This window comes from Sander lucioperca, chromosome 19 (assembly GCF_008315115.2).
Source record: "Sander lucioperca isolate FBNREF2018 chromosome 19, SLUC_FBN_1.2, whole genome shotgun sequence".
Taxonomy (NCBI): Eukaryota; Metazoa; Chordata; class Actinopteri; order Perciformes; family Percidae; genus Sander; species Sander lucioperca.
In genome coordinates this window covers 4,046,318-4,069,667 of record NC_050191.1, presented here as the reverse complement: position 1 = coordinate 4,069,667, position 23,350 = coordinate 4,046,318, and the positions used below count along the sequence as shown (strand labels likewise).

General features: G+C 40.0%; 2 protein-coding genes and 1 long non-coding RNA gene across 3 annotated transcripts in view; 2 read left to right on the top strand and 1 right to left on the bottom strand.

The window, feature by feature from the left end:
- Positions 1 to 10,091: 10,091 nt before the first annotated feature.
- Positions 10,092 to 19,049, bottom strand: pex3 (peroxisomal biogenesis factor 3). Its single transcript, XM_031307909.2, has 12 exons — positions 18,802 to 19,049; positions 17,776 to 17,907; positions 16,667 to 16,748; positions 15,360 to 15,403; positions 14,499 to 14,620; positions 13,965 to 14,031; positions 13,654 to 13,708; positions 12,797 to 12,935; positions 12,633 to 12,703; positions 12,389 to 12,511; positions 10,827 to 10,923; positions 10,092 to 10,204 (listed from the first exon to the last, which is right to left on the bottom strand). Exons 1-12 carry the CDS (start codon positions 18,872 to 18,874, stop codon positions 10,121 to 10,123), a joined length of 1,089 nt encoding a protein of 362 aa, XP_031163769.1. The 5' UTR covers positions 18,875 to 19,049; the 3' UTR covers positions 10,092 to 10,120.
- A 323-nt stretch (positions 19,050 to 19,372) lies between these two features.
- Positions 19,373 to 21,811, top strand: adat2 (adenosine deaminase tRNA specific 2). The gene is made up of 6 exons (XM_031307910.2): positions 19,373 to 19,668; positions 20,245 to 20,349; positions 20,497 to 20,647; positions 21,021 to 21,127; positions 21,332 to 21,404; positions 21,765 to 21,811. The coding sequence occupies exons 1-6, from the start codon at positions 19,573 to 19,575 to the stop codon at positions 21,791 to 21,793; spliced, it is 561 nt and encodes a 186-aa protein (XP_031163770.1). The 5' UTR covers positions 19,373 to 19,572; the 3' UTR covers positions 21,794 to 21,811.
- Positions 21,812 to 22,700: 889 nt separating this feature from the next.
- The window catches only part of LOC116055833, a 13,655-nt gene continuing 13,005 nt past the window's right edge, over positions 22,701 to 23,350 (top strand). Inside the window, exon 1 of the long non-coding RNA XR_004106416.1 lies at positions 22,701 to 22,711. This is a non-coding gene — a long non-coding RNA (uncharacterized LOC116055833). The remainder of the gene's footprint in view (positions 22,712 to 23,350) is intronic.

The following is a 23,350-nucleotide window of genomic DNA, read 5'->3' as shown; positions in this document are numbered from 1 at the left end:
TATCTCCCCGATATTGGCTTCTCTTCACTGGTTACTGGTCAAATATAGAATCGATTTTAAGGTAATGTTACTTGTTTTTAAGGCATTACATTGATTGGCCCCTTTATATATTGCTGACTGCTTACTCTACATCACTCCTCCAGGAACCTAAGATCGTCTAATCAGGAGCGTGCCTATGTTCCCACAGCCCTATGTTCCCACATTTCTAAGATCTTTTTTCAAAATTAGGCCCTATGTTCCCACATTTCCTTTTTCATAAATTTGTATTAGATTTTAAACCCCCTTTCTCCCAATTTGGTAGCCAATTACACCCAACCTATTATCCAGTAGCAGTGGACTACAGTCCATTGCATGTTAGGGTTAGGGTTCCTAATCCTAAAATAGGGCCTAATTTTAAGAAAAATCTTAGAAATGTGGGAACATAGGGCTGTGGGACCATTGGGCAGTAGGAACATAGGGCTGTGGGACCATTGGGCAGTAGGAACATAGGGCTGTGGCAACATAGGGCTGTGGGACCATTGGGCTGTGGGAACATAGGGCTGACTCCGTCTAATCCGTTCCTTTTAGCTATTCCACAGTCTTCCCATTCATATTAGATCCTCCTCTACAGCCGAGATCTTTAAGTCTCGTCTTAAAACACATTTTTTTCTTTGGCGTATGATTTAGTTTAGGGACATTTGTATAGAAGCGTGTTGTTTGTATGATGTTCATTGTGTCTATATTTTTATTGTCTTCTTTTGTTTTTATATAATATAACTTTGTGAAATTGACTTGACTAAACCTTAATATTTTACCAACTTTTTGGTGGGTAGTCAAACCTCTTCTCAGGAAGTTGGGTTTGCACACAAGACTTCAAATTTTCTAAAACCCCAGCTGATGATAATATCTATTTTTATGGGCTGAGAGTATGGTTACTACCACACACATTTGTGGTATTGTTTTTAGACTGTTTGGCAAACAAGGCCCTTCATTTTATTCATTGTCAGAATCTGCTTTGTTCCTGTTTATTTTAGCTAAAACATGATTTTGAGATTCCGTGCAGAGAGAAACTAACTTTTGTGTTGTTTTTTGAACGTCAGAACAGCTTATAAAGAAGTTCAGCAGACTCTGCAGCATAACGTATTCCAAGGTATTTCCTTGGTAAGCCGGTGGTTCATACGTGCGCTGGATCATGCAGCCAGACTGCTCAAAAACACCAGCAGCTCAGACGTTTGGCTCAATAACAGGGGGATTTCCAGCTCTGTGGGCCAAACTGGGCAAAGACGATCACTCACTGTGGAGCAAGAACAAACAGCACTGCAGCAAAAGTTCAAACTGTGTCATGCGGTCATTTGCTGCAGGCTAATTTGAGCTAAACCTGTTTTTGCAATGTTGAACGTGACTCTGCCCAGCAGCGCTTTAATGGAAAACCGCACACAGTTACTCAGCAAATAAAGGCCTTTTTTAATGGAACAAAGGCTCTTTTCTGCCACTCTGCATGATTCGGCTTGTTTATGTGGGGCTCCGGCTCTATTTTAGGATGCAGAAAAATATTTCGTCAGCACGACAGCCACGGTGACACATTTCAGACCCGAGTATCAGACAATCAGCAGGGCAGTGTCATGAGGTTGTGAGGCTGCAGCTGACTGACAGCGCTGTGTTGAAACTCTGAGGAAAACTTACTGGAGGTCAAACACATCACACACTCATAGTGTTGCAGAACACATGGCATGGCTGTTTGTTAACCACACAGAGAGTGTGTGTGTGTGCGTGTGTGTGTGTGTGTGTGTGTGTGTGTGTGTGTGTGTGTGTGTGTGTGTGTGTGTGTGTGTGTTTCTCCTTATAAGGGAAAATATCAGAGGGTGAAAAGATGATGAAGTCATCTTTTGAGTCACACTCAGGAACCAGGAAGAAAATTGATGTCATTGTGTCCAATTCCACACACACACACACGCACACACACACACACACACACACACACACACACACTTCCCAACATGCACTTGTCTAAAATTACTGTTTGATTTTGACCATTTTAAACTGATTTGTAATTCAAAATCTTGAGTCTTGTTTCAAACGTGTTTGTCTGAAATATGATAAATCATTAAAGCTGATGATTAATTGGTGTTTTCAATCTTGAACTTGCGCGTGATGTCTCTTTCTGTTTTTTTCAGTGCTGCTGGTATTTTGTCTGCCAGCTTTTTCCGCTGTTTGCACTTTCGTCCTGATAAGGGCTTTCACCAGCGGCCTCTTCAAAGTTACACCGAGAATGATTTGTTGACACACAATTCCTGTTTATTCAAGGTCAGAGGGGGAAATATGTGGAATTTCTTGGCTCATTTCTTTTGGCAAATGGAAAACAAATACAAAAACTTTCAGTACATGAGCATCACAAACCACTGAAAGAGCAGAATTCATTTCAATCAGAGAGCAGGAGACAGAGACATCGTGAATGAATGAGAGCGTGAAGACAGTCTTCCTCCAGGGAAGATGTCCATCGGATGACCTGAAAGCCCAGACTGAAACTCTATCTCCTCCCCCAAAAAAAGACCTCATACAGAGACCAAACCTAATGATGCATTCAGGCGTCAACCTGTACAGCCAATCATTTACAACTTTATCACCAGAAAGCTACCTCAAAAGGCTGAGAATGTGTTTTACTTTAAAGTTTAATGAGACATGAGTTAAAAGTCTGGACTGTGACGTTGTACTTCAAAACATGAGAGGCTGACGTTTGAGGGTTCAAGTCAAACATCTTAACAACTATTCAATTCAATTCAATTTTATTTATAGTATCAAATCATAACAAGATAAGAGTTATCTCAAGACACTTAGAGTAGGTCGAGACCACACTCTAATAGATAGATAGATAGATAGATAGATAGATACTTTATTGATCCCCAAGGGGAAATTCAAGTTCCCAGTAGTTTAAAGACATCACAAACAACATCCACATACATCATAAACATGATGATAAATAATAAATCCACAAGAATAATATGGACAATAAAAGAAAAGATACTAAATAAAAAGTAAGGTGCTCCATGAGAGTGTGTGTCATGGTGGTAGTGCAAGACACAGTAATATAAAAACTATAGCAGTGCAAGAATAAAGTTTTTAAAAAAAAAGGACAGCATTAAATATAGGCATTATAAGGGATTGGATTGTTTGCTATACAATTTGGTGTATACATTCATGTTTCCCTCAGGATGAATAGTTCTAACCTTCTGACTTTTTATCTTGTGCCGTCATCAGGTCAAAAATGGTCCTATTTCTGCTAAACTAATCACATTCCTATAGACCTTTTTCACGGCAGACATGTTGACATGTCATAGTAGGGAAAGCACAGGTGTAATCAAAACCAAAACCATTAATGAAGGCTGCATTCCTCTTAGGAGAGGTCCTGGTATTGGGCATGCTGACTCACTGAAATAGCTTACTGGGACACTTGATGGAATTGAGCTATCGTTAAGATTATCAATTTCAGCTGTGCTTTTCCTACTATTAGTCAAATGCTGCATTCCAGACACAATTTTTAGCCCGTAAGATACAACTTCAAGTCACGACTTACGACATGGTAAACCATGACATGGCAAAGTCACCACAAACCCTTCTATCTAGCGTTAGCTAGCGGCTACCTAACGTTGACGTTAGCTAGCGCTAGCTGATACTAGCGATTTCTAGTCGGCAACATATTTTGGGCTTCATTTAATAAACATAACCTGTAGTAGTACACAATCCTATGTGTATTGTTTTGATTACAATGTGCGGAATTACTTTACGTTGCCTATTTATGTCTATTTATTTCTATTTCTCACCGTTAATCACCGGCGTCTGTACAGCATCAACAGGGGATCGCCATTGTTGTTTATGTGTGTGTGACGTCAAAAACTGGAACTGGGAGAACAACGAACTGGTACCAGTTCACAGGTAGTAAGTTACGGGTTTGACTGCCCAGTCCCAGTTCCAGGGCACCTTCACCAGTAGAAGGTTGTGAAAACACGGGTCTGCTGTGAAAAAGGTCCATTACCTCCAGCTGTTTGTAGTGCTAATTAACAAATGTTAGCACGGAAACAAGCTAAACCAAGATGATGATGAACATTGTACCTGCTTAGTATCAGCATGTTAGCATTTAGCTTAAAGCTCATAGAGCTGCAAAAAAACTAAATTCCAATACTAAACAATACTCCAAAACTAAATACTGATACTAAGCAGGCTTCGAGTTTGTGGTAAAAGATATGAAATATGTTGATGTGCACTATTCTCCCACAATGCAATACACAAAGGAAATGAGATAAGATATACTTTATTGTTCCCGGAGGGAACTTTAACTTGGGAAATAGTGCTTTACACAGCTGCAATCAACTTCAAAAATAATAACCACAAGACGCAACAGCGGTACACAAAAGACTCAGTAAATAAGTTACATACAACACGGATATGGAAAATATTGCACAATATGTAAAGGGTTATGTACAGCTGGAGCTGTCAAGGTAATATCTTTATCTTCTCCATAAAAACTACAATAGAAACAGCTGATTGTGTTTGGAAACCCACACCCACTTTGATTATAAAATGCCATATTTCCATTTTGGAACAATGTTTTTCCTAAATGCATTAACCAGTGATTAAGAGATATAAACCGCTGTGTTATGAGGTTATGAGTCAGCGCTCAGCAGTTTCCAAGACCAGCATTTTCCAATGTAGTGCTTATCTTATGATATATGATATATGAAAGTGTTTCTTGCTGCAGTATGGCGCCCCCTGTTGACGCAATAATGTCTGTTACTTGTTGAATAGTTGGATTAAAGAATCCAAGTAAACCCTTTTCAATATAAGACCTTTTTCCACAGCAGACATGACATAAGTCAAAATGTCTGCTGTGAAAAAAGGTCCATTCAACAAAATATTTGTAGTTTTAACATTTTTAAAACCCCAAAGCACAGAGGAAAGAAACACAAAATGTATATTAAAATTATTTGACTTTTATTAGCTCTTCAATAAATTGCTACAAACATACATTTTAGCGGTCATTCAGGACATTACGCTTCAAAAGGCATAACATCGTCAATTACATACAGAGATTTACATTCTTGCTTGACTGTTTATAACGAAATCCGGGAATCAGTTAGAACAAATGTTTTCTAATCTCCTGAGAGGGAAACTAATAGAAATCTGACGGGTTATGGTGCACACCTGTCCTGACAGAACAATCGCTGTTCACTCCACAAACCATCATCAGCCACCAAAGCATGCATTTTTGCATGCAACTTTTAATTTGCTTTATTCATTTGTCATTGGACTTGTACAACTGGGAGCGTGCCTATGTTCCCACAGCCCTATGTTCCCACATTTCTAAGATTTTTTTCAAAATTAGGTTTTAGATTTTCAATTACACCCAACCTATTATCCAGTAGCTATGGACTACAGATGGAATGTAACCCTAACCCTAACATAGGGCCTAATTTTAAGAAAAATCTTAGAAATGTGGGAACGTAGGGCTGTGGGACCATTGGGCTGTGGGACCATTGGGCTGTGGGACCATTGGGCTGTGGGAACATAGGGCTGTGGGAACATAGGGCTGTGTGACAATTGGGCTGTGGGAACATAGGACCTGGGTGCATTGGTTGTACGGGGTCAGCCCTATGTTCCCACAGCCCTGTGTCCTATATTCCCAAGCTCAATATTGTCTTAATATGATTAGGGAGACCTTTTAAACTATTTTATGGTCTCAGCAATGTTTTTCCCTAAGTCAAATGTATGAATGTAATGATTGTTTCCCTGGGTCAATATGTTGAAACTCCCCACAGTTTATGATGTTCAATACTCCCGCAAATTTTTGCAGGTATAACCAGTTTTCTTTACTTTTGACATTGATATCTCCACAGTGGCTGAAGGGATTTGATTCCACTCAAACTGCATTGAAAACGTCGATCTCCCTTTGTTCTTTTTGCAATTTGAACTTCGAAGGTAGCCCTTATCGATAACTTACAATGTTAGTTTATATCAAGAGACACACACATCACCTGGAAACATGGGGATAATCCCACTGGAACTGAATAAAACAGGTAGAAACAATATCATTTTGTCATGTGAGTGGTAGATGAATGAGCTGTCAGTAACAGGAAGGAAGAAAAGAAATCAACTTTGCATCATCTCCCCACAGTATGCATGGCACTGATGTGGGACAAATCAAAGAAAACAGGACCAATAAAGTGATGCTAAAGGGTTATTTTGCAATGTAATCAAAGTAAAGAGCTGAAACGTTTGTATATGTAGTGTATTTCCACCTCTCCCTGCTCGACCCACGCGTGATTAGACTCGGGTGTGATAACGAGCTCTTGTTTAGCATGACACAGCTGATTTAAGTAACTGATCAGACGAGGGAAAACGTGCAGCACTTGGGGGTCGACGGGAGCAGGACTGAGAACCTGGCTTGGCTTTGAATAACAGTCTTGTAATTATCACACACAAGACTCTAAAGTCATTTCAGCTTTGCAAGAAGTCACGAACAAATTAAGTCCAAAGAAAACTGTCAGAAACAGAGAAATGGGGGAAACACTGTTGAACATATTGAAGGAGTTCATTCTAAAACAATATTACCTTCCATTTGTGATCGTTTTTTAAAAAAAAAATGCGGGAAAGGAAAGAATCACAAAGGAGGAAGTTTCATTTATCTTAACCCTCCTGTTGTCCTCGGGTCAAATTTGACCCATTTTCAAAAAGTTTCTCTATCAGAAATTTGGGTTTTCTTTCAAACAAATTGTCCAAAAAAATAACATGAATGGTTCCATACAACGCTCTTTAGTCAATTGTATAGCATTTGAAGAAAAAAAAACTATTGATAAAAGAACGTGGAAAAAGGTGACAAAAATGTCAAAAAAAGTGACAAATGTCAAAAAAGTGACAAATGTCAAAAAAAGTGACAAATGTCAAAAAAAGTGACAAAAAAAGTCAAAGAAAAAGTGACAAATGTCAAAAAAGTGACAAAAATGTCAAAAAAAGTGACAAATGTCAAAAAAAGTGACAAATGTCAAAGAAAGTGACAAATATCAAAAAAAGTGACAAATGTCAAAAAAAGTGACAAATGTCAAAGAAAGTGACAAAAATGTCAAAAAAAGTGACAAAAATGTCAAAAAAAAGGTGACAAAAATGTCGGAAAAAATTCGAAAAAAGTGATAAATGTCAAAAAAAAAAATTATAATAAATAATAATTCAAAAGGCTCAGAAAAAGTCGACAAATTTTGAAAAAAAGTGACAAAAACATCAGGGAAAGCCACAAAAGTGTCGAAAAAGACGACCAAAACGTTGGTAAAGGTTTTTCATTTAAAATTTGGACTCAGAAAAACAAAAAGTTGCAGATCGGGAAGACAGCACGAGGGTTAAAAACAGGAGAAACATTTTTTTGGAATGAAGCCCTTCATATAAAGACAGGAAGAGGGCAATGCATGAGGGATTCTCACTCCAGCTGAAGAACAGCGACACCTTCTGGGCAAAAAAAGGAACTACATCAGACAAATCGGATTTAAAGTCTACATGACATGCTCCAAAACACTGATATTAAAAACTGAAAACGGGAACATTTTTAAGTCTGCTTGTCCTATTTTTTGACTGCATGAAAAGAGGTGAACTGCTGTGCGGTTGTCTTTAGGATGGACAAACAGCAGCTACACAACTTCTGTTGGACTCATGAATTTGTTTAATAATGGGGTTTTCTTTTTTTAAACTTAGATGTTGACCACCTCTGATAAGTTGCCAGTTTGATTACACATTTAATTTAGAGTAATTAATGACACTGGCTGTGCTAATAGGACATTTTAAAAAATACAAAAATGTAATTACATTTTCTTTCAAATTTAAAAACCCCCCACTGTCACAACAAAAATCACTGACTACATTTACATGCACATAATATTCCGTGTTTTGCCCTTATTCAGAAAAAAAGACGATATTCCGACTAAGCTGTTTACATGGCTAATGAAAGTGAATATTCCACTAATATTCCCGTTTACATGTAGCCATGCAAAATACGTTTATTTCTGTCAAAGTTTACCAGCGGTGGCGGACTTGTTGGACCGTGTGAACACAACATCCCTCTTTCATTCCTTCAACCAGCTTCTTGAGAAGGTCGCCGTAGCGATGTGTGCGCATATCCCAAAACCTGTTGATATCCAAGTCTTTGATCATGTTTAAAAGTAGCTGTGTTTCTCCAATGACATTCTTAAGATATGTGTTGTACTGAAAACTAAATAGGTCTTGAGCTGTTGATTGAATAAACCAAGCCATCTGAATACATCACCTTGGACATTTTTCACTATTATAAAGTTGTAACCAAAATTGATAAATCAAGGATTAAGAGAGAAATTGTCAGATTAGTTCATAATGAATTAAATTAATCAGTTGTAGCTCTAGTTTAGACTACATTGTCTTATTAATGACCCACTGATGTCCTGTCTTTCTTTCCTTTCAGATTCATTCAAGATGGTGAAGATGTAGCCAGACAAGGGCACCTGAACGAGGCTCTGAAGTTCTTCAAACTGGCGTCCAACATTCACCAGAGTCAGAAACTTGAAAGAAGGATAAAGAAAGTTGAGAGACTTGCTCAGATTGAAGCGGAGGATGAAGATGAAGAGTCTGTCAATGTTAACAACAGCAGTTTAATGCTTTTCAAAGAGTAACATGGCAAGCTTTATGACCATTACCAAAGAAATGGAGTGGCCTTCTTGTACAGTCTCTACAGAGATGATCGTAAAGGTGGGATCTTGGCAGATGACATGGGCCTTGGTAAAACCATCCAGGTGATATCATATCTCTCGACAATGATGTGGCTAAACACCCACTGCTGGCCATGCCAACTTCAACACAAACTGGACCAAGTAGTTTGCCAAATAGACTCCTGGCATGACGGTGGAGGAGTTTCATGGTGCGGGCAAAACAGAGGACCAGGGATTTGGAGAAAGTTCAGAGAAGAAATGGCGGTATCATCACCACATACACTATGCTTATGAACAACTGGCAGCAACTGTCATCATTCCATGGCAAAGAGTTCACATGGGACTACATGATCCTGGATGAGGCACAGAGGATAAAATCCACAGCCACCAAAACAGCCACCATACCTTCATAAAAACCGAGTTCTCACAGGCACTCCAGTCCAGAACAACGCACAGAGCTGACCGTAAGCTGTAAACAGGCAAGAGGCTGTAAACTGCGGGAAAACCCCGATTGAGACGCGTATTCCGAATGCGCTGTATACATGTCCAAAGAATGCTCCTAAAACCTGAATAATACTGGAATATCCCACGTCTTAATCGGAAAATGCTATATTCGGAAAAAGGCCTTATTCGGAATATCCAACCGGAATATGCCATTTACATGACCTGTATCAAATTGGGAATAACAGTGGAATATTGGTGTGCATGTAAACATACTCATTGTATACGCATCAGCCCACATCGGTCCAACGCATCCCCTCTACCACCTGGATTCATTTGGGAGAAGAAAAAAGAAGAAAAAAGGATATCCAAACACAGCCGAGGTGCAGAGGAACAGCTGGAATGTAAACAGACTTAAAACACTCACCACCGCCGCGTAGAAAAGGGGGGAAAATAATCCTAAAATCTGTAATGTCGACATAATAAACTGACGACGTTTCAGAATCATCTTGACAACAGTGGAAAACAGTCGGGAGCGATCCTTCATCACACTCTTTCTGACAGTCTCTGTGCGTTTGCTCCTAATTGTTTCCCACCTCTTATGGGTAAATCAAACCGTATGACCAGGTTAAATGAGACTCCAATTCCCAGGATGCAGTGGTCCTAGGGTTAAGCACAGGCTCTGCTGTGACTCCAAACCCCCGGTGCGAGTGTCTTGTTCCTCCGCCAGCTCAATAATCCATCGCGGCTCCGTTCACAGGAGGGAACGCGGACGCTCCCGCCGCTGCTTTGACGTGGACACGTCTGCCGCGAATTATCACCGGCACAGAGCGAAACGTCTGCGGGACGGAGGAGGAGAAAAGTGTCTCACAGAAAGGAAGGAGGGATGAACAGTCCAGGGGGCTTATGTATCATTTCTGTGCACATCCCTCTTTTCTTCCTCTTGGATTCTCCTCCTCTTCCTCTTTCTCTTTGTGTTTGGTTGATTATTTCTGCAGCTCCTGTGGCGTGCTGAAGCTCTCGTAGACGTTGGCCGCAAACTCCTTCACCTGGTCGTTCATCAGCAGCTCCTGAGAGACACGGACAGAAAGTTAGGGACGCTTACAGAGGAGTGATATTTATTCTGCTTGGACTGGTTCTGTGCTTTAAAATGTGCTCTCTTTCTCTTTTCTTTTTTTATTACAAAATGAGCTGCAGGTTGTCGGACATTTCTTGCTATTTTTGTGGTATTTTCTGTTCAACGCAAAAGTTCTTTGGTGAAAATCAAACTGTACAGAGGTGGGAATCACTCAGCAGTACTTTGGGAGTTAATTTAAGATAAGAAGATACGAATCTTTATTCAAGTACCTGGCTGCGAAGTCACCTTAATTTCCCCGCAGGGATCAATCAATCAATCAATCAATCAAATAGTATCTGTCTGTCTGTCTGTCCGTCCGTCCGTCTATCTATCTATCTGCCCAAATGTTGTGGCTGACTGACCAGTGAACAATTAATTAATTAAAAGTATACTTTAAAATTTGGTCGATTGAGTATTTCGCCATCTTTTAATGCAACAACACAAGATGGAAATATGAACAGGTGAAAAGCCAGTGTCCCGTACTAAAGTAATGTCATTTATACTGTATGACGTAGGTCTCTCTGTTTCTCCCGTGTGAGGTTTGTGTTCTGCGAGATACTGAAGCCTGGTTTCACCTGAACAAAGTGGCTGGGAGTCTCACTGCAGATGGTGTTGATCTGACCGTTGATGATGGGGATGATCTTCGCCAGCGGCAGACTGACTGCAGACAAGCTGGACAGAGTCAAGCAGAGGGTCAGAGTCAACACGGAGGGTTGGGTCTGGACTAACTAACTTTCTGTTCCTTTGTATAACTCATGAGACAATCCAGGGTTTCTACAGGTTTCACCAAGTCAAATTTAAGACTTTTTTAAGACTTTTTTTAAGACCATTATGAATGAAATTTAAGACCTAAATCGCGACATCAAAAACAAAGTCAGATGTCCGGAAACATTGTCTCAAACAATCCCCGATGTCCTCATTGACATTATAGGACTATTGTCTAGATTGGCTGCAACTTACAGTGCTAAGCATAAGTGAATACACCCATACTAAAGTTGACTAAAAAGAGAAATAAAAAAAATCATCTTTTGGAAATTGATCTTAATGCCTTAATTAAGAAAAATTAGGAAAGATCCAACCTTTTAAGGACACCAATTTTCTTTGTGAATGAATAATGTATCGTGAATAAATAAATATTCTTCCTTAAAATACAGGGGGCAAAGTAAGTACACCCCTATGTTAAATTCCCATAGAGATTTTTATTTCTAAAGGCCAGTTATTTCATGGATCCAGGATACTATGCATCCTGATAAAGTTCCCTTGGCCTTTGGAATTAAAATACCCCCACATCATCACATCCCCTTCACCATACCTAGAGAGTGGCATGGTTTTATTTCAGTTAGACTAATAGCTGGTTTGATTTGCATTGAGAGATGATCTTATGTAAAGTACGTTGGTCTCATTTGTAGTAGTAATACAGCAAATTATATTTGGACTAGCAACAGAAAGAATTAACACCACCACAGAATAAAAAAAACAAAAAAAAAAAAACATTCTAAAGCACTGCGGAGCATTTCAAAGAGCATTATAAGTAGCGTTACATTGACGTAGGAAAATTAAAGCTTTAGTGCGTAACTTTTTGATATTAATGAACGTCCGTTACATTCAAGCCGTTGCCAAATGAGTTGCTACAAAGCTAATTAAGACTATCAGCTCCACACAACTCTCTCTGGATTTCTCAGTATGACTATGTTCAGAAGATTGTGGCGTCCGACGACTTTCCCACTCAGAAGCTTGAGAGAAAATAATGACCTCTTCTGAAGAGTCCATCATGTTTTTTTAATCCTCCGTGTCCTCCTTGGCTACTAGTAGCTGTGTGGAGGAGGGGTGGGGGGGGCCGTGCGCGATCACGTAAGGCTTGTATCATGTGGACGCGCCGACAGTGTTTGTTGTCATTACTTAGAATTCCTCATGGGGGCGACAGAAACTACACACTATAGCTTTGAGACCGGTTACAATTATTTAAGACCTAGAACACAATACTTCAGCAAATTTAAGACTTTTTAAGGCCTAAAAGACGCCAGCGGAAACCCTGCAATCAGTCAAACTATTAGTGGTTCATGTGACTAAAGACATCAGCATATGAATGTATCTGGGGGAAAAGAAAAAAAACATTTCAGTCAGTCGAGCAGCTGACCTGTCAGGTGCAGAGCTGGGGGCGGAGTCACAGGGAGGCGTGCGGAAGAACTCGGCCAGGTTGTCGAGAAGACGAGAGAAACCCCGGTTGAAACTGGCGTTGAGGACAGTGGTGAAGTCTGGACTGGAGTCACAAATAAACACATCAGAATCACAGAACACACACACACACACACACACACACACACACACACACACACACACGTCTACAGGTGCACAAACAAACACACAGGCATGGCGTTTACCTGTCCAACATGTCTCTAGTCTCGTTTAACAGTCGGATGGTCCCAACATCGTTTTCTGTCAGCCCGCACGCCTGCAGGGAAGAGAGGATGAGATTTGTTAAAGACGCAGATGCTTCACCTGTGCTGTGTATCGTACACTCTGTGTGTAGTATGTGTGCAGTGACCTGGTCAGAGAGCGCGTTTTCGTCGTCGGCGAGCATGTACCAGGACATCGGCCGCTCGGAGCCGGCCTCCACCTCCGCCCTGATCCAGCTCAGCTGCTGCTCCAACTCCAGCAGAGACAGGCTCTGCTTCAGAGACACGCTGGAAAGGGATCATTTAAAGTCACGCATCAGGCACAAAGGACAAAAAAGGTGAGGCTTTGCTGTTTTTCTCTGTTTGACATCATAGTAGGCTGAATATCTTGCATTGGACATATCTTGGACTGTTGGTTATGATCTGGAAATGTCACATGGAGCTCTGGGGAAAATCTAATGGGCATATTTCACTATTTTCTATGGCGTCATGTGTTGCAACGCGATAAAACATGCACACGAGCAAATGATGAATAATATATGAAAAATACTGTTGATTTGTGTCTATCCTACTGTATTGCCTTTATAATGCCCATATTTAATGCTGTCTTTTTTTAAACTTTATCCTTGCACTGCTATAGTTTTTATATTACTATGTCTACATTATTCTCTTATATTGTCCATATTTAATGCTGGTCTCTAGACTTTATCCTTAGCAATGGCCCTCCTTTGATTGGTCACTTTCAGGGCGATCTCACCCACGCGGACCGCCTTAGGTTACCTTGATTGACAGCTATCGTTCTGGAAGCCCCGAGTGTACCAGCCGCAGGAGTGTTTTTCGGTCTTCTTTAACGATAAATAAAAAAGGCCTTTGTAAGTGTCTCTCATCGCGAGATGTGACATAATCCTGACGCCCTCATTTTCTGACATTTTATTGTTTCGGAAATAAAAAAGATTTACCAAAAATATAATAGAAACGCAAACAATCATTAGTTACAGACACTCACCCTCCCAGTGAGTTCTGTACTGATTTCTTCACTACTGTCATCAACTCTGTCAAACCTGGAGACAGACAGACGTGAAGATTGTAGTGACAGTTGACATATATAAGGATTAACAGGTAAACGATGTTGTGCTCTTATGAGGGGTGGGTGTGTGTGTGTGTGTGTGTGTGTATTTTGTGTCTGAGTGCCCCCTAGTGGACAAAGAGAGTAGTTCAAGTGAAGGCAGTATACATTAAACACTTGACTGATTGAGATATATGTGTCTGTGTGTGTGTGTGTGTGTGTGTGTGTGTGTGTGTGTGTGTCCACCCTACCGTCTCCCAGTAGATGTTGGATACTGGACAGGTACTGCTGCTGGACGTCTGGGGGAGCCAGAGGCGTCTGGGAGGAAAAAAAAAAAAGAGACACTCCTTCAGCTCCAATCTCAACCCGAAAACAACAAACTTCTTTGAAACACTAAAACTTTTAAGGACACCGTGACACGAACAACTTCACTTTTTGAAAACAGGCAAATATTTTACGGTGACCTCATCCTGCACTCGTAAACGGGAACATAAATCAGCCCTTCTTTACTCATCTGATGCTCCACTGGTTAACACTTCTGTATCTTATGTAAGTCAGAGCAATTACAAGACACTCTGAAACGGTGGATGTTATTATAAGACTGGAATAATGTGTCCCAGCGGTGGAACTCTCTCATGTGAATATTTACATAAACATGAAGATGTCAGCAGTTTTACACTCTACTCCAATTATGTGAACAGCAGAATCTAACAGTGCTGCGTCAAAGTTGATACTGTTCACTGGTTGTGAAGGTGAAAGGAGCGTGTAAGTATTGTGTTCCTCACCGCGGTGTTCTTGCCTACAGAGTTGTCGAGGTACAGGTATCCTCCTATGATGTTCAACTGGACCCGGAGTAGAACCACCAGCATGCAGGTGCTGTACACCGCCACGATGGTGCGGGTGAAACCTGAACAGGACAACAAAGTTTCACTTCTAATCTCAAATGAAAAAAAATGATTGTGTTTTTGTGCAGCAAAGTATTTAAAGTGCTCATATTATGCTCATTTTCAGGTTCATAATTGTATTTAGAGGTTGTACCAGAATAGGTTTACATGGTTTAATTAAAAAAACATATTTTTGTTGTACTGCACATTGCTGCAGCTCCTCTTTTCACCCTGAATGCTCAGTACCTAGGTAAGGACTACTAGCCAGTCAGAAGCAGAGTATGAGGGCGTGCCCTGACAGTAGCTAGGTAAGGACTACTAGCCAGTCAGAAGCAGAGTATGAGGGCGTGCCCTGACAGTACCTAGGTAAGGACTACTAGCCAGTCAGAAGCAGAGTATGAGGGCGTGCCCTGACAGTACCTAGGTAAGGACTACTAGCCAGTCAGAAGCAGAGTATGAGGTCGTACCATGCTAGCAGCTAGATGAGCATTATAACGTGTGTTCCAAAGTGACCACGTTTGTCTCTGAAGTAAAGGCTGGACTACAACAGAGCTGTTTGGAGCAGTTTGTGAACAGCGTTTTCTGTTGGAGATGGTAAGACCCTTTGGGGTGGACTTTGGGCTTTTTCATTTTGTAAACATATAACATGCACAAAAAAGATATATAACACAGTAAAGGAAAGGGAAAACAGCCAAACAGCATAATATGAGCACTTTAAGAGGGATTATTTACAACCAATTTGTTAGGACTGCGTGGACTTACTGATGATCTTTAAATCTTCCCAGATTTCCAGCTTGTTGGCCGGTCTGTGAGACGACGGGAAAGAAGAAAGGCGAGATCACAATTTTGTTTTGTGCGTGACTCCCATTGCACTTTACCGCACGTTTTTTTTATGTCACTACACACAGTAAAGTAACGCTTCAACACGAAAGTTTGGTACAAAAAAACATCTAAAAATGACGACACAGTGGCACATTTGTGTTAAATAATGAATATTAGGGCTGGGACGATATGCTTTCGTCCCGATTCGATTCTTTCACGATACGCGGGTGCCGATTCAACATGTACTGCGATTTCCATTTATTGCGATTGCGAAGTATTGCAATTCGATAGTACTGAGTGTTGCGATTTTCTTTTCCTTCTTTAACAAAAACAAAAGTTGAATACTACACTTCTAGAGACAATATATCATGAGACATTTCTAAAAACTAGTCTACTGTTTATTTAATTTGTAAAGAAGAACGTAACATGGATCTTCTACATCTTCTGCTTTCTATCTGTTTTGCTTGAAATGGATATGATGTAGTCGCCGTCGGTGGAACCGTACAAACAGAAATCATTTAAGTCTATAATCATTTATAAATAAGAAAAAAAAAAATCCAGATTCTAGGGAAAAGAATCAATTCTAAAATTGTCACAAAAATCGCGATACATACGATTTCCGATGTATCGAAAATCGTATTTCAATATTCATTAGGGAAGACAATCTCAAGCTTATCATTAAACATATAACAATGTGTAGAACTGTGTCCATGCGTGGATTAGGAATTGTTTGAACTAGGGCTGCACAATACATCGTTTTTATATCGTCATGGCGATATCAACTGGCGCAATTAACACACCGCGAAAGGCTGCGACATATCGCGAGAGACCCTCCGACATTTGTTGCGTTAGTGAAAAGAAAATATCAGTAGAAAACCGCACTTCATAATGTAACTGTCATTTTTTTTAGTGCTGCCTTTTATATATAATTCAATCTTCAATTTGTTTGATAAAAATGTTAGAAATGATTTCCATTCATTTGTTGTAAATTCAGCAAGCAATTTGTCGAGTACAAAACTGAGTGCATTTTCAATGTCTGTTTATTTACTGGAGGTAATATTGTTATCGCAAAATTCAAAAAACCTTATCGTACATTTCCCTCATATCGTGCAGCCCTAATTAATACAGAAACAAAAATCTACACCATCTTAGCACTGAACATATAAGAATGTGTAGACTTGTGTCTACGAGTGGATTAGGAATCGTTTGAACTATTAAATCTGAAAGTGAAAGACACGTCTACTCACTTGGCCTTGAGTAGTGCAGTGAGGCTTTCTGAATTTAGTTGATTGACGATGGCTTCTTTCAGTGGAGGGAGCATGGACAGCACTGCAACACACATACAGTGTAAACAGTCACATCAAAAATGCAAAAATCAAGTCTCATTTTTTTTGGGGGGTGGATACGGGACTAAAAGGCAGTGTTTTCTCTATGTTGATTTTGTAGTGGCGGCCCACCATGTCAAAATTTCTGCCGCCACGGTATCAGAAATAGGGCAGATGCCCAATGTAGTCACGGTCGCCTTTTAAATGATCCTGCCGACATAATGCATAATGTTGGCTGCTGCTCGCATTGCAATTTAACAACAAGTAGAACTATTCAGAGGTTATTGGGCCCGTCCAGTTTAACTCCACATTAGGCCTGCACGATTCGGGGAAAAATATGAATCACGATTCTCTGCCACTACTTTTTTCTCAGAAAGTATAACGTTTATTGCACACGTGAACCATGACAAAACAAATCAAATTGGCAGTACCAAACATAGATTTTTTTTTGGCAACTAGAGCACTTTGCGCATCACCACAAGCCTGTAAACACAGAGGCTTCAATGAAGAGAAGGGAGAGCATTGCAGCGCTTGGGAGCGCTTTGAAACCTATTTTATACAGTCTGTTTAAAACTCACAGAAGAAAGTAGTAGCGTTTGTGATGCAGTCGGCTCATAAAATTAAATGAGAATCAAAGTCATAATATATATATATATATAAAAAAAAAAATCTAAGTTATTTAAAAATTAAATCATGAACAGGGTATTACATTTTTTTTTTTTTAAATCAAAAAAAAAAAAAAAAAATCTAAGTTATTTAAAAAGTAAATCATGAACAGGGTTAATCGATTAATCGTGCAGGCCTACTCCACATACTGTTGTGTTGATGGAGTTTGTTGTCAGAACGTTCGCTTTCTTCCGAGTCGACTATTAAAGGAACAGCTCCACCAAAAACGTCACCGCGGTGGGTCCGTTCTAATTGGACAACGTTCAGTCCAGTTCTGAGTGGAATCTGGAAACGGGGAGGGGGGGGGGGGGGGCACTGAAAGAGGATTTCTAAAGGATTAGTATTCAGAAGTGTGAAGTCATCACCGGTCATGTTGCAGGTTCTCTGGTTGCTTTCAAAGTGGAACTGTCGTCTGGCCTGAGCGATGTACTCCGTCGCCTCCTTCTCCTGGATATCTCTGATCTTCTTCTGGGCATATTTACCCAGAAAGTACACTCCTGGGGGTCACCGACAAATTATACTTATTAATAACTTATATCGAGGAGCTTAGCGATAAGTTAATAATATTAGGGCTGCACAATAAATAGTTTTTTTTCAATCAACTTGCGCAATAAACACATCATGAAAGAAACTGATTTTTTTAGTTAGTTGAAAAGACTATTGATATTTTTTTAATGGTGCCTTCTGTGATCAGCTCAATGTTCAATTTGTCCAATAAAATAATGTCGAAAATAACTTCCTTTCAGTTGTTTTTTTAATTCAACAAGCAACTTGTTGCACTTAAGCAGAATACTAATATAATAGCAGCAGAAAGGCAGAACTGAATACATTTTAATATCTGTTTATTCATCGAAAGTAATATCGTTGTGGCGATATTAACAACGTCATCGCATATTTCTTTAATACCGTGCAGCCGTAATATGCTAACAGGTAGCATTCAAATGCATGGATTGAACGTCACGCAAAACCTCATTCAATTTCCTGCCAATTTAAAGATGTCTTGCTCATTTGCAAATTCTCTAAATCCAATATAACTAACTAAATACCATCATTGAAAGCATTTTCACGCGGTATACAATCAACAAACTACGCAGCGTTAATTTTTATTTAAAAAACGTTCCTTTAAAGTAACATTACCGTTGCCTGGTTGGTTGTCTCAGAACAGTTAACATTACATTTTTGTTGGAAATGATGCTGTTTACTAAAGAATATTTATGCCGAACTGCAAACACATACTGGTCGAGTCTTACAAGCTTTCTGAACATATGTTAAAAAGCATTAACTAGTACCGGTAAGTAAAACAATATAAAACATCAAGGTTTTTCAGTGCTGTCCGGCGTGTTGCTAAAGTTATTAGCTAGCTCAGAAGCTAACATGGACACCAGTCATACCTCCAACTACAGCTCCGGTGAAAATAAATTTCCTTTTGTGGCGTTTAACAAAATTCCAGACTGATGAAAACATAATCGGACAGTGAGGGGTTCGCAAACTAGCTACAGCTGCAAAAACCCTCCGTACTTTTAACTTTGTGCTGACTAGTTTACGGACATGTTATCTAAGGACTTTCGGCTAGTTAGCAACTCCTTGCTACCATGCTAACTGTCAAAGGTGCCAAAGTATGTCAATTAAGGTAGAGTAGAGCGAACAGGATAGTTTCCGGTTGTCGATTTCAAAATAAAACAATCATTGAGCTTTAGACGTAGTGGGTCAGACTCTGTCGTAAATACCATAACCGTACTGTACAATATACTAGAAAATACAGAATATGAATAAATAAATAAAAATAATGAATACATAATAAAGATGAGGACAGCTCCCTAAAACTTGGAGGCATGTTTAAATGCTGGAAATAGACTTCATGAAATTAAGCTTTTATTTGACATGCAAAATCCCCTCATTTCCGGTTTACATTCGGTCGACAGTAGGCAGCTTGACGCATCAAAAACGTCACCATGAACGTGGGGCTGCGCAGCGCTATCGGGGAGCTGATTGGCCATGTCTGAAGCTGGTCCGTCCAATATTATCTTCCCCAGTGTAGGAGCGTGACAAGTAAAGTGCAACGGGCGAAATTGTAACAAAAAAGTGAAGAAATAAGCTACAAAAGCCTCGTCATACGCGAATAGCATGACTTTTGTTAAGTAGAGTTAAGTAATAGCATTGCCATGGGAACAGAGGAGGGCCGTAAAGCTGATTCGGCCAAGAGTTTCTATCCGAGTGATGAGGACATTGAGAGGTGGATGTCCAGCGCCTTTGACATGGTGAGTCGTTCGGTTGACGTCTTTGTTTTTTGTTTTTAAGATTTTCAGTTTTATATAATTATAAAGTATGCATTCAATGTAAGCCATGATAGGAATGCCCTGCCACTTATTAATTTGAGCTCATTTCTTCGGAGTGCTGCCGATTTGTCGCCCAACAAATCTAAAAATGCGTCACAAATGTATCCAGAAATGACCATAATAAGTAAGCATTCAATTATTAATAAAGTTCCAAATATTTGCTGGTTCAAGCCTTTCCTAAGTAATTGACGCATTATGATGTGCAATAAACAATGCAACAGTGCAAAACATAATGTGTGTAAAAAACACACAAATAGGACAGAAAATAGATGTTAATAACATGAATGAATGAGAATGAAAAGGTTATTAACAGAATAATTGATAATAATAATTAGTTGCAGCCCTAATCTACTACATATACATAGATAGATAGATGTGTCGGCGGGGACTGTGCTCTCTGTGAGTTTGTTTTCTCTCTTTGTAGTATCTTTCTGTGTACTACTTTCTGGCTGTGTAGCTGCTGCTGCATGTTGACATGCTCTGGATGTTTTCCTGCAGGCCAAAGATGCTCTGGAGAACGGAGAGGTGCCGGTCGGATGTCTGATGGTCTACGACGACCGAGTCGTGGGCAAGGGGCGGAATGAAGTCAACGAGACCAAAAATGTAGGAAAAAAATGTACAGAAGTTAGGCATTGTCTTCCTCCAGCTCAAAGAGAACATGAAACCTAAACTATGCATATCATATGTTCCTCTGTGTTTGATTGTGTGTGTGTGTGTGTGTGTGTGTGTGTGTGTGTGTGTGTGTATTAGGCTACTCGCCACGCTGAGATGGTGGCCCTGGATCAGCTCCGGGATTGGTGTCGCCGTGGCAACCTGGATGTGAGCAGCGTGTGCGAGCGAACGGCCCTGTATGTCACCGTGGAGCCATGCATCATGTGTGCTGCAGCCCTGCGCCTGCTCAGTATCCTCCCCCAACCTTTGTGTGTGTGTGTGTGTGTGTGTGTGTGTGCTTGTTTAACTATATTCGTGGGGTCCAAAAACCGGGAGTCCAGTATACTTGTGGGGTCCCAAAATGCTGGACCCCACAAGGTTAAAGGTCTGTTTGAGGGTTGAGACTTGGTTTTAGGATTAGGGTTAGAATTAGGTTATGGTTAGGGTGAGGGTAAGGGTTAAGGTTAGGCATTTAGTTGTGATGGTTAAGGTTAGGGTAAGGGGCTAGGGAATGCATTATGTCAATGACGGGTCCCCACAAAGACAGTAAGACGCACTTATGTGGGTGTGTGCGTGTGCGTGTGTGTGTGTGTGTTAGCTGTTGTTCCTTCACCAGCTGTCAGACATCCCGGTGGTGGTGTATGGCTGCAGGAACGAGCGGTTTGGAGGCTGCGGTTCCGTTCTGGACGTCTCCTCTGCAGACTTACCTCAGACTGGGACCACGTTCAAGGTCCGTGTTTGTCCCTGGTGTCTTGTCTGCCATTTTTCCATTTGTGCGTTTGTTGATGTTTGTGGAAAACCTTCACAGAAGAGTGGAGGCAGTTAAAGCAGCAGATGTTCATCTATCACATTTGGGTGTCTACATACTTTTGGCCTTATTGTGTGTGTGTGTGTGTGTGTGTGTGTGTGTGTGTGTGTGTGTGTGTGTGTGTAGTGTGTTTCAGGACACAGAGCAGAAGAAGCTGTAGAGATGCTGAAGACGTTCTACAAACAGGAGAATCCAAACGGTGATCAGAAACTCTATTGAATCTCTTTTTAATCGTTTGCTATATATTTTTTTTTCTCCTTTCCTCTTTTATCAATTATTTCCCCGTCTCTGCTCGTACACTTGATAACTTTTGTTTCTCATTTGTGATTTCCTGACTTTTTTTCCCCCCCTGACTGTTCTGTGACTTTTCTCTCCTTTTTAATCGCACCTCTTTTCATCCTTTCTACTTCATATCTTTACTATTATCTTCTTTCCCTTGACCGGTCTTTGTTTCTTTTTTCATTGCATTGCTTTTATTAACTGTTCTTTGTTTTCTTTGACTCATTTCTTTCTTTCTCTTTCCCCTCTCTCTAACAGTTATATACTTTGTCTTTTTCAGCCCCGAAACCTAAAACAAGGAAGGACTGACATCCTCTGAGTGTCCCGGGAAAAAAATCTGTTGAATATTCTGTTTTTCTATTGCTTGTATTTACTTTACTTTACTTTACTTACTACTAAACTTTTTGTTATTTTTGTAATGTAATAAATAACATTAAAAATAAGTGAATGTGTGTTTCATACAGACTTCCTCAAACAATAGTTGCTTTTCCAGCAGTGTGCCAGCAGGGAGCGCAGTAAACCAGCTAACTTCTCTGGGTTACACTTTACTTGAAGGTATCTACATAAGAGTGACATGACACTGTCATGAACACATGAACCCTAACCCTAACTTGTCATGACAAAAACCGAATGACACTTGATAAAAGGAGGGTTATGTCATAAATGTTTATGACTTGTTTATAATGTTTATGACACGTTCATGACAGTGTCATGTCACTCTTATGTAGATACCTTCAAGTAAAATGTAACCCTTTTCTCTAAGGAAAAGACAGGAGAAATGAAAACTTCTGTCACTTTCGAGCGATAAACATCCAAAACTCTGTCATCTTGAACTACAACTCTGTGTCACCTTGAACTACAACTCTGTGTCACCTTGAACTACAACTCTGTGTCACCTTGAACTACAACTCTGTGTCACCTTGAACTACAACTCTGTCATCTTGAACTACAACTCTGTGTCACCTTGAACTACAACTCTGTGTCACCTTGAACTACAACTCTGTGTCATCTTCAACTACAACTATGTGTCACCTTGAACTACAACTTTGTGTCACCTTGAACTACAACTTTGTGTCACCTTGAACTACAACTTTGTGTCATCTTGAACTACAACTCTGCCATGTTGAACTACAACTTTGTGTCATCTTGAACTACAACTCTCATCTTGAACTACAACTCTGTCATGTTGAACTACAACTCTGTCATCTTGAACTACAACTGTGTCATGTTGAACTACAACTCTGTCATCTTGAACTACAACTCTGTCATCTTGAACTACAACTCTGTGTCATCTTGAAATACAACTGTGTCATCTTGAACTACAACTCTGTGTCGCCTTGAACTACAACTCTGTCATCTTGAACTACAACTCTGTCATCTTGAACTACAACTCTGTGTCACCTTGAACTACAACTCTGTCACCTTGAACTACAACTCTGTGTCATCTTGAACTACAACTCTGTGTCATGTTGAACTACAACTCTGTGTAATCTTGAACTACAACTCGGTGTCATCTTGAACTACAACTCTGTGTCACCTTGAACTACAACTCTGTGTCATCTTGAACTACAACTCTGTGTCATCTTGAACTACAACTCTGTCATCTTGAACTACAACTCTGTCATCTTCAACTACAACTAGCCTATGTGTCACCTTGAACTACAACTCTGTGTCACCTTGAACTACAACTATGTGTCACCTTGAACTACAACTTTGTGTCACCTTGAACTACAACTCTTTGTCATCTTGAACTACAACTCTGCCATGTTGAACTACAACTCTGTGTCATCTTGAACTACAACTCTGTCATCTTCAACTACAACTAGCCTATGTGTCACCTTGAACTACAACTCTGTGTCACCTTGA